At 36.8% G+C, this 12,064-nt stretch overlaps 1 protein-coding gene across 1 annotated transcript; it reads right to left on the bottom strand.

Annotated features, from left to right (window-relative positions):
- Positions 1-6,591: 6,591 nt before the first annotated feature.
- Positions 6,592-9,177, bottom strand: LOC125915993 (U2 small nuclear ribonucleoprotein auxiliary factor 35 kDa subunit-related protein 2-like). The gene has a single exon (XM_049622167.1). The coding sequence runs from the start codon at positions 8,910-8,912 to the stop codon at positions 7,467-7,469; it is 1,446 nt and encodes a 481-aa protein (XP_049478124.1). The 5' UTR covers positions 8,913-9,177; the 3' UTR covers positions 6,592-7,466.
- Between the last annotated feature and the right edge of the window lie 2,887 nt (positions 9,178-12,064).

The raw sequence follows: 12,064 nt of genomic DNA, 5'->3' as shown, positions 1-12,064 counted from the left end.
TTGATGGGTTTTTGCTATATATTCAATATGTATAAAATATGAACATATGTAAATTAGAGTTTTTCTTCAATATTCTCTTTGCGCTTCATTAGAATGAGAGTCACCTGTTCACATAATTGTGAACTTAAAACCACTTGTTTGCCAAAATGAAAGTATAAAGTTAAGTCTACTCAGAAACTATGATTCATCGCTATGATCACCATGAAACATCAATTTAACACTGAAAACTATATTTGAGATCATCTTTAAAACACAAATATTTGACATAACTATATAAAATGGAATTCATTCCATGACAGTATTAACAAAATTCCAAGAATAGAAGCTTATTTATAATAGTAAGCTTCTCCTTACAAAATCAAAATTTTGGTTAGCTGTTATGGAAATTAGGACAACATAACAATTATTAAAAGAACACTTTTTTTTTCAAATTATAGATGCAAGAATTAAGAACACCCAAATATATTTGCACATAATTTTCATGGGCTCACTGACCTATGCCTTCACCTCTAAATCGTAATAATTTAAACATAATTATTGTTTCCTAATAGAAGGCCATTTCTTGAATGTTTTTCATTTCCTTTTTCCTTAAATCCTCACCGGATCTTCTGTTTAGAGTTTATATGGGAAGTTAGAAGACAGACACAGAAAATTAACATATATTAACAGTCTTATCATAAGTGAATGTCCAACTATTAGTGTTCTTGAAGAGGAATGAGGTAAATAAATGTTGCCTTACGGTAAGATTAATCCAAGTCTGTCGAGTATACAATATACAATTGTCCAGCTGAAGCAAAATTAATATGTCAAAACATTGGGCTTCTCACTTTATGCAATTCTGGCAAAACCATTTGTTCCTGCTCTTTCCAAAACCTCTTAGGTTTGCAAGAATATAAGCAAAGAGGAATGTCCACCCCACTGTATCCCATCAGCAAATTAATCAAATTAAACACCCATTATCCTAGGGTATTTAAACTTAGATAGACAATTCTGAGTGTAAAAGAGGGAGCTAGGAAATATTATACCCAGACGGCAAATGTAAATAAAAGTGTCTCATGAAAACCAGGAAGTATGGGTATTATATTCTACCCCCTATTCTCCCCATTTCTAGGGCAGAATGGGAGACAGACGGGGTGTTAACTGATGTGTCTTTGCCAAAGACTTGACTGTTCCCGAGGACATCCTTTGGTAGCCAAAGGGGTTAACTGTACAGTTGTAACATTTTGGGATCTCAATTTTTCATCCGTAGAATGAAGGTCTTGGAATGGATAATTTCTAAGATCACTTTACTGTTCTAATGTTCTAGGATTTCCCACATGAACCTCAAGTTCTGAATTGTTAGGAAGAAGAAAACACAGCAAATGTTTTTCCCCTTGTTTTAAATATGTTACTCATATATAAATATAGGAAAATAACACTTTTTTTTTTCTAAAACATGAAGTCCGTGAGGGCCTGTTTTTAGAGATAAGTTTGGATGCTAACACCTTCAAGGGAAAACACTTCTTTTACGTAACTCTAAGAATAAAACAAAAATCAAAAAAATAAATTGCAAGTGATGCAAATATTGTCATAAACCCATGACATTTTTTTTTTTAATTTTTTTTTCAACGTTTTTTATTTATTTTTGGGACAGAGAGAGACAGAGCATGAACGGGGGAGGGGCAGAGAGAGAGGGAGACACAGAATTAGAAACAGGCTCCAGGCTCCGAGCCATCAGCCCAGAGCCCCACGCGGGGCTGGAACTCACGGACCGCGAGATCGTGACCTGGCTGAAGTCGGACGCTTAACCGACTGCGCCACCCAGGCGCCCCGACCCATGACATTTTTTAACACTTTGTAAGGCTAATACTGATCAAATAAATATTACATATAATATTTTCAGTCTTTTCAAATTATGCCCATATCACTCTTCTTTTGTGTGTATCTCCTTACAGCCTCCTACAACTTCAGTGGAGATTATATTCTCTCTCTCCTTTCTGAAACAAATTACTTTAGTTTTGAGATATTGAATACTCATTTGCTTCTCACCAGACGTGAATTTTTGTTAAGTTTCATAGATTCCTTACAATCAAGATCAGTTACATTAAAATTTTATTTGAAGACAATGACTTGAAGTAGATGTGCATGCTTCTTAAAATTAGATCATTAAGGGGCGCCTGGGTGGCGCAGTCGGTTAAGCGTCCGACTTCAGCCAGGTCACGATCTCGCGGTCCGTGAGTTCGAGCCCCGCGTCAGGCTCTGGGCTGATGGCTCGGAGCCTGGAGCCTGTTTCCGATTCTGTGTCTCCCTCTCTCTCTGCCCCTCCCCCCTTCTTGCTCTGTCTCTCTCCCCTCCCCAAAAAAAAAAAAAAAAAAAAAAAAAATTAGATCATTAAAATACATCCAGTACAATCTCATGAACATCCATTATGAATTTTGCATTTGGTGATATGTTTCCTACATGTTTTGCTTTTAGTTTTACCAAACACAATAAAAGTTAGCCTAAATGTCCATAGAATTTGTGCAAAAGATACAAAATGCCTAACATCTCCATACAATATTTAGATTATTTTAGAAACCATTTATGAATCTAGCCATAATTTTTGGCTATAAAGAACTGGAAGATATGTTATATTTGTGGACATAACTTTAATGTAAGTATTTTTGGGAAATAATATTTCCATCACTATAATATGATATTATGATGTCCTAAATCTTTATTTTAAATTGGAAGATAATCCACTGAACATTTTCATTATTGTCACAGTCAATATGACAATAGTTACCCCACTGAAATACTCTAATTCTTATCCAATGTATTTAATGTATTTATGCCAAATGTAGATTTTTTTATTAGTATTTCTTTGAAATGTAAACTACTAACTTATAAGTCCAATAACTAGTGTATTCTTCTTTGAAATTCCTGAGACACAATTTTTATACTGCATTTATATTATACCATGGCTCACATTTACTTGTGTTTTATCAGAAACAAGTTTTTTGAATTATATGCTCATATGGTCTATACTGCAGTGACAATACAATCAAAGAAAAACTACTATTTAACTTTAAGCTTACCATAGGCATTAAATATTCTCTGACAAATCTTATAATGCATGTTGGTGCTGTCATAGAAATATCTAATAACTCATCTTGAGAAATCAATTTGGATTAAAAATGAATACCACATACACATTTCTTAATTAACCTCTTGATACTTTCAACAATATTTTCACCTTTATGGTATTTTAAATGAAAGCTATGTATAGACTTCTACTAAAATAATTTTTACTACAACTTTTTGTTTTATTTTGTCTTGTATTTCATTATAAAATTAACACATAACTATTAAAATCTGTAAAACAGAGCAAAACAAAATGAATAAAATACATCCATTATCCCAACATCTAAAGACAGTTCTTATTACCCTTTGGTAATTTTCCTTACTGTTTTTATTCCATAGAATTTTTTTGTTTCTAAGTTGACTGCATAAAACAGTGTATCCTGAATTGTGCATTTAACATTATATAATATTTCTTACAGTCATATAAACTATTCATGAATTTCAATTTGAATGACATTGTGAGAATTACATGAGATAAGGCATAGATAAAATCTAGTAGAGCTCATGATACATAGTAACTATATGTCAGAGTATGTCAGCTACCATCTCAACACTATATTTATTATTGTATAATATCCAACCATAAGGCTTTACCGTAATATACACGACCAACTAATTATTAAAAGATATTTAAATTCCTTATATTTTTAGCCTTGTAAATAATTCTGGATTTGACATATTTTATACAAATAGCTGTTCCCACATTTTATATTATTTTCTTAGGACAGATTTCCATAATGGAATTACTGAATAAAATAGGACACCCATTGTCAATGGCTTTTAATCTACATCACCAAATGTTTTGCAGAGGGTTTTCCCAACTTCTACTCCCTCTAGCAATGTGTAAGGTTGGCCCTCTCACGGCACCATTGCTGATATTCAATATTCTCTTTATTTTTTTTTTCATGATACACACTCATCAAAGTTAATCATGGCCCTTACTATATCTGTCTCTAATACCATATCATATTTTTATAATTTTTGATGAATGACATAATTTAAGAGTAACAGAAAAGGCATAATAATAATACAAAGAATTCTCCAATACCCTTTACCAGATTCCCTAAATGTTAGCATTTTATCACTTTTGGTTCATTCTTTTTTCTTTCTCTCTCTGTCTATATGGATAGAATTATTTTCTGAAATGTGTAAGTTGTATAAATGACACTTACTTACCTTTAAATAATTATTTTTATGTGAGCACAGTACAATTATCAATATCAGTAAATTAACACTGACACAATAATAATGTCTAATCAACAGATTAGACTTTTACCTAAGCATTTGTGCTATCTTAAGATCGGTTTCTTTTTTGTGGTTTTTTCCTAGACTATAGGTCATCTTAACCTGTTTTTTGCATGGCTAGAAAATTTGTACACTAGACACTGTGGATAACACATTGTGGACACTGAATTTTGTTATCTTCATTTGAGAATATATTTGATTTTATTCTAGCGTAAAAGTTAACTTGGTGGGACTCAAATTCCAAACTGTCTTCCTTATGGTAAGCACCAGCCGAAATCTTTGCTCCCCTATTTAGCTTTTCTGACTTGAAATACACCAGATGCCTAGAGTTTTCCTCATGAATACCCAGTTCAGGGATTAACCAAAGATTTGAGGAGAGATTATATATAGATTTAGACATATATATAGATTTAGACTCTACACCTTGGAGTACTTTTTTTATGAGATTAACCCCTTTCAATTTTGAGCTACTTGGAGGACCCCAAACTCCACACTTTGACACCACAAGCCAATACTTCTGTATCTCTTTACTCAAGCTGCGGAACACTGATGGACTAGGAAGGGTCCTCCTGGAAAACTCTATGTAAATGTGGATCTCATTCAGTGCAGTTCTCTTCTTTCAAGGATCAAGTTTCTTTTAATACGTTTTCCTGCTTTTAGTTAAACCTTGTGCCGTTTTATTTTTTTTAACTTAATTCACAGTTTACAATCGTTACCTGCAGGATTATTACAATACCAGATCCTTGGCTATTACCAGAACCAGAATTTAATAATTTTTGTAGTTTATATCAGAATACAACAGATTTAAAGCAATATTTCCCAAAGTGTGTTCTGTGGAACACAAGTAGTTCCCTGATGAACAATCAAGAGGTTGTTATGTGGTCAAATACCTAGGAACCCTGCCTAGTATTTCACCAACTATGCCTCTTAGATATTTATAACTGCGTAAGCATATTAAAGGATAGTCCAAGTCCTCAAGAGCATAAAACTATTAAACTTTAACACGGGTTTCATTGGCTTAATAAATATTTATTAAGTGACATTTTAATGTGTGTTTTTTTTTCAGACATATTTCATTATGGAATTCTCTTTTCTTTTTTTTTTTTTTTTTTCAAAACTATCCCAAAACATATCCCAAAACTATGTAACACACTTTAAAAATGCTGCCTTAATTGCATGGTCTTCACCTAGAATTTTATTTTTCTCTCCTGGAACTTCATTTCAAAACTTTTCTATTCCAGAAAACTGGTGTGTTACTCCATAAACACATCTCATTTGTTTTTGTTTTTTTTTTCTACCTGCATGATTTTATTTAAGGCAATTATTTTATCAGGGTATTTCCTCCCTAACTAGTAAATTTATATTTCTCAATTATTTTACCATGAAGGTCGATGCAGTTTTACTGCTTTTATTCAAACCAGAATGTCACTACAGACCTAGAACAGTCCATAAAATTTCTCTCAAAGATGTAGCATATATTGGCATGCAGAATAAAAATGACAACAGATTTACGACCTTTGTTGTTTGGTTATCTATTCCTGTGAGCCAAACTACCCCCAAAACTTAGTGTGTAAACAGTAACCATTTTATTTATATCTCACAATTTAGTGGGTCAAAAATTCAGGCAGGAGTGGGTTGTCAACTTTTTCTTTTCTACATGGCATCAGCAGAGTTACTCGGGGACATTCAGCGAGCTTCTAGTCTGGTTTAGTAAGTTTTAGATGGCCTCACTCACTTCCCTAGTACCTTGACCAGGATGGCTGAAAGGCTAGGCTCAACAGGAACCTTCTGTATCTCCTGTAACCCCAGGGCCTCTCCAGGTGATGTCTTCCACTGAGAAGTAGGATGTTTTCCACAGCGGTTCAGGGTTCTGAGAGGGGAGAGTGGAAACTATAATTCCTCTTAAAAAAAAAAAAAAAAGCAAGGCCCAGAAATAGTCAAAGGGTCCCTTCTCTCATATCTTATACCCTTTGTTAATGTAGTCATTGACCATCCCAGATTCAAAGCAAAGAGAACTAGACCCCACACTTGAGGGATTTCTATGAATTGTTCATCTTTATTTAATCCACCATGCTATTCTCATGGTATAAAGCAGTAGACATTTTGCAGAAAGTGATATGAAAGAAAGAGAATTCTGTTCTATTCAAGAATTATATAGAGACAATAAACTAGTACAAATTGCTAGCGTTAAAATATATAATTGAGGAAATTATCAGAGACACTGCAAACATCAAAAATATAGAAGTATATCAGGAACAACTTCATACCAAAACATTTGAATATTTAGACAAAAATGCAAAATTTCTAGAAACATGTAACTTATAAAACTGATTTAGGCAGAAATAGAATCATCTAGATAGTCAACTACTATTGAAGAAATTTAATCCAAATAAAAAATCTTGCCACATTTGAAAACTCCAAGCCCAAATGATACCACTAATGAAGAATTGCAAACATTCAAGGAGTAAATGTTCCAGTCATATACAAGTTTTCCAAAGAATATATGCATAGAAGTTATATTCCCTAAATCATTTTATGAGCTAGCATAATCTCATATATGATATGTTTATTAGGACTATCAGTCTATAATTGCCTTTTCTTGTGCTGTCCTTCTCAGCATGTCAGCAACTCTAGTTTGTCATTATGTAAATGTGTAAAAAATGTAAAATATAGCTCACATTACACATTCAGTATTAACTTGCATTATCAAAAATTAATTAAACATTAACATGTGTTAATGGATGATGATCAGTCCCTCTCAAGAAAAGAGACATAAATGATTGGATTCCACAGTCTTCTTTTTCTTTTAGATTTTCTGGATATGGCAAGGGGAAAAAAAGCTTTTAATGTTCGTTTTCTGTTTTCCTCTCTTTCTCCCTATCACTACTAAAGACAAATTGTCATTCATTGCCCCTTTTAGATTCTCTTCCTTCCTTCTTTGTGATGAGACCCCCTTCTTCTCTGGACCTGTTCTTTTGTAATGCAAAAATACAAGAATGAGAGTGGGAGAGGGAAGAAGGTGAGTCCTTAGCTACAAAAGCTACATTTATTTCTTTAACAAAGAAGTAAGATCCCTCAGAGAAATTACAAGACGCGTAAGGTGTATTTCTTTTTTTTTTTTAAAGAACAAAATTGGATTTGGGACTCTGAGTACTTCTGTCTCTGCTGCCTGACCTCTTCCCGCCAGGACTCCTGGACCCGAAGGAACTCTGGCTGCGGCTGCCGCGGATCCGGCTGCGGTCCCTTTTTCTTCCTCTACTGCGTGAACTGTGCCTCTCGCGACTCTTTGACGTGTGTTTGTGAGACTTCTTCCCCCGGTGACTGCTTTTCCTTTTCCTCTCAGCTTCCCCGCTTCTTCTCTCGTAGGAATGCGATGGACTAGGGCTTCTCCGCCTCCCGGGCCTCCAGTAGTATTCGTCCTGGTGGCCCGTCCTCTCTCTCCTGTCCGAGCCATTGCCAAAGGAGGAGCCAGTCCCATCTGGAGACAGGAAGATGTCTCTATTAGCTTCCCAAAACTCATTGTTGGGATTTCGGAACACATGAAGAAAGTTGCAGTGTTTTCCTCTTGGACATTGTTGTATTTCAAATAAGCCACAAATTGCCATTTTCCATCGGGTCACGGGGCAGAATTCGCACCGAAGCTGCCGTCCTGCGTACCATCGTCCGTTAAACAGAGAAAGGGCGGCTTGGCATTCTTCTTCCGATTGATACTGAACGTACACGTTGCCCCTCAGGTGAGGTTCGAAGTTGCAGCTGACCTTGAACTGGATCACTTTCCCCACGCTCCTGAACTCGGGCAGCACGTCATCATAGAAGTCCAGGAATTGCTGGTAGGTTTCCTCTTCACTGTACTCGAGGCTCGCATCGGGGTCATAGTCATCCCGTCTGCACTGCTCCATTCCAAATGTCGTAAACATGCTTTTAATCAGAAGCGTGGGACTCGACGACGGGAAATTGTGTTTACGCAAACACCTGTCTCCAAATCTGCACGCTCCTGTTTTACCGTAGAATGGACAGTTAGCTCGATCTTTTTCCATTATCCTTAAGGCCGTGGGTGGTTCTGGGTTCTGCCATGTGGCACCATTTCCCAACTCGCTTTCAGCCTGCTCCAGCGTCTTCTGCGCAGCTTCCTCCCTTTCTCTCTTCTCCTGGAGCTTCTGCTGCTCCTCCTCTCCTCTCTCCTTTCTCTGCTGCTCTTCCCACTCTTCCTTCAACTTTCTCTCCTGTTCTTCCTGCCGTTTTCTAGCTGCCTCTTCCTTTTCCTTCTTGATTCGGAATTCTTCTTGTGCCTTCTGCTCCCGAAGCAGCCACGCCTCGTGTAATTTTTGCCTCTCGGTCTCCGACAGCATCTCTTCTTCTGGGTGTTGTTCTTCAATAAAAGCAGCCTCCTCCTCCTTCTGGGAGAGTCCCGAGTCTCTCCGTCGAGCGAGTTCCTGCCGCCGTTTCTTTCGTTTCTCCTTCTTCAGGGCGGCCCTGTACTTTTTGTGGCTTGGTTTCTCCGGAAACGGTAACTTCTCGGGCGCCGCCATCTTGCCAGGGCCAGTAACGTGTATTTTAGAGAGCATGGTTTGGGAACACAACTTTGAGCCCCTTTTTTGTTCTACAGGTGCAAGTAAAGATTGAAATTACCTTTGAGTGGCCATCGTAGTAGTGACTAACGTGACCGTGTTAGTCTTGGCATGCGTATGACACCCTTCAGAGAATGAGCGATAGAGAGCACTATCAAAGGCATGTTCCATTTTCCGAAAAATAATATGAAAAGAAACAAATTACTCATTTAACCCAGATATCAGCTGGAGATTTCCCGTGCTTTTTACCTGAGCAAGCTTGTCTTGATCTGTTACAAAATATAAAACTCTTACAAAAATTCCAGCAAATTAGTGACGGGCTCAGGTCCTCAGACTCTTCGGCCACCGTGTTTCTTGCCACCGTGTATATTATCTCTATAATGCATAGTTTAATCTGGACGTGAAACTCTACACCCTCACCAGTGTTAAACACACACGCTACTAATAGCGTGGAGGATTAATGACTTTAGTAGATTTTACTGACTTGGAAGAGGAGGAAAGGAAAAGGCTTGTATCTCAGCAATTCAAACAATTTCCTGTGAAATATTAAATCTGAACTAGTTTTAAATGTCATTCTGCCATCTTACTATTGTAAGTCCCAGGTTTTTCCGGATTGTCTTGAACCCCTGTCCTCCATTCTCTTTCCCTGTCTCTCATGTGGAGGACCTTTCCGTCTTCTGACAATGAAAATAATAACAGCTACCATCTATTGAGTATTTCACATATTTCAGACACTGTGCTATGTGTTTTACAGGTATCACTCCATTTATTCCTCAGAAAAATCCTAGGAACTATTAATATTATCAGCCTTTTTACAGACGAGAAACCAAAAGGTCTAGTAATTTTTCCAAGTTCACAAAGCTAGTAAGTAGTAGGGCTGGGATTTGAACCAATACAATCTGATTCTAGAACCTCTCCTTTAAACCGCTATAGTATATTACCTCCAACTATAATATATGACCTTGGCAACTGCCACACTCTTGCAACAAAATACAATTTATTGCATATGAGCTTTTTACCCAAAAAGTTCCTCACCATGAGAGGAATTCTGAGGCTAATTGCTAAAATGGAAAAATAATTTCTCTCTTTACACTTACACTTTTCACGCTTGACCCAAAAATTTGGCAGAGAGCAAGGATATTTTTGTTGCCAAACCAATCTGTAGAATCAAAGCATAATGATCTGCTTGGAAAATTAGGAAAAGACAAGAGGAAAAAGCAGAGGTACAGAGAGGATCCAAAATGATACCTGTACCCTAAAATGAGTTGGGTCCTAGGGGAACTGCTCTGGTTGCAAAGACAGAGCCATGGAGAGCTCCTGGGTGGCTCAGTCAATTAAGCATCTGACTCTTGGTTTTGGCTCAGGTCATGATCTCACAATCAGTTGGTTGTGAAATTGACACCGCATCAGGCTTTGTACTGGGAGTGGAGTCGGCTTGGGATTCTCTCTCTCACTCTCCCTCTGCCCCTCCCTCACTTGCTCCTGCTTGCACACTTTCTCTCCCTCTCTCAATCAATCAATCAATAAATAAGATAAAGCCATGTAAATAATGTTGTATCCTACATGTATAGCTTCGGTATTAGTCTGTTAAATGGAGTCAGAATCAGAAAATATAGGAAACAAACATTAATTAGGAATTAGATGAGCTGAATGGTAGAAAAGTATGAATTCATTGTTCAGTATAAAGCCTTATCCTAGAGACCAGCTGTGGGGAAGCAACCAGTAATATAAGATTGAAGACAGAAGTTAGTGCTATTGACTACACAAACACATAGTGGGGGCATTACTAAGGAGATCTGAGAACATTAGCCCCTGAACATGAGAGTCACATGGCATGTGGAGGTACTTGTACCTGTCTGGGTTCTTAAAGAAACAGAACCAAGACCATGATAGATTAGATAGATAGATAGATACATAGATATTGATACAGATTATTTACTGATTTTTATATTGTACACACATATACATACATACAAAGAAATTTTAAGGGATTGCCTTACACATTTCTGGGAGCTGGCTAGTCTGAGATTGGAAATCTGTAGGGCAGACCAGCAGGCTGGAAGCTCAGGCAGGATTTCTATATCATAACCTTGAGACAGAATTCCTTCTTGCCTGGGAAATGTCAGGTTCTGGTCTTAAGCCAGCTGACTGGAGGAAGTCCACTCACATTATCAAGGGCAATCTCCCTTACTTAATGTCAACAACTATAGATGTTAAGTACATCTACAAAATACCTTCACTGCAACATTAGACTAATATTTAACCAAACAGCCAGGCACCATAGCCTAGCCAAATCAGCACATAAAATTTAGCCACCACAGTATTCTTTTGACATGTTTGGTTTCTACATCTGGTTACGAGGGGAAAAATTCATGGATCAACAAGGGGATTTGCCTCGGTTCAAGAAAGACCCAGGACTGAGAGGAGAGAGCAAGACTGGTGTAAGAATATTAGACTTTTCTTTGGAAAGCTAGTGAAAGGGGAAAGGCAACACAGACTAACTCAGATGATCATGACTTTTAAATATTAGGCTAAATAAGAATTACCTGTTTGTTTGGAAATGTGTTTAAAATTCAGATCCCTATGTTTTTGATTGTGTAAATTTGTGCTAGAACCTAACAATCGTCCCAAGTGATACTGATGCAAATTGCAGAAAGATAACACTTGAGGAAGAATTGGAGTTAATAACGATGTTCATCCACAGCTAAAAGAGAAAGTGAATTCCTAAACATAATACAATCTCAGTGAGAATAAGCTTCACCCACTGAAATGATAGAGTGACCAGCTAGACCTGAATCCTATCATCCCACAGAATGAAGATAGCTCCACAAAACAAAAGCAAATGATAGCCTAGATATGCCAAGCAAATTTAATTTCAAAATAGCCATTTTTGAATGTACAAATGGAATCAGAACAAGTCACAATTGAAAGCCAGTTCAGAATATGGCCTGTACCCTACTTCCCATCCCTACGCCTTTCATTTGTTTGTGGTAATAAAATTAGAGCATATCACAGAGAAAAAGAACAAAGTAACTGCAATGCTAAGTGAACAGTTTGTTCTCTACCCAGTTTTCCAAACTGCTGTTTATGAAAAAAACAACTGTATTCTTTTTGCCAAATGAGATGCTCACTAGTTTGAATGACTTACA

The sequence above is a fragment of the Panthera uncia genome, chromosome D4, assembly GCF_023721935.1.
Source record: "Panthera uncia isolate 11264 chromosome D4, Puncia_PCG_1.0, whole genome shotgun sequence".
Lineage (NCBI taxonomy): Eukaryota > Metazoa > Chordata > Mammalia > Carnivora > Felidae > Panthera > Panthera uncia.
The sequence above is the reverse complement of the archived record's forward strand: the minus strand, read 5'-3'. Positions and strand labels throughout refer to the sequence as shown.

Bases quoted from the DNA above. Each gene is read 5' to 3' on its own strand.
- LOC125915993 (XM_049622167.1), bottom strand. From the start codon at position 8,912: ATGCTCTCTAAAATACACGTTACTGGCCCTGGCAAGATGGCGGCGCCC.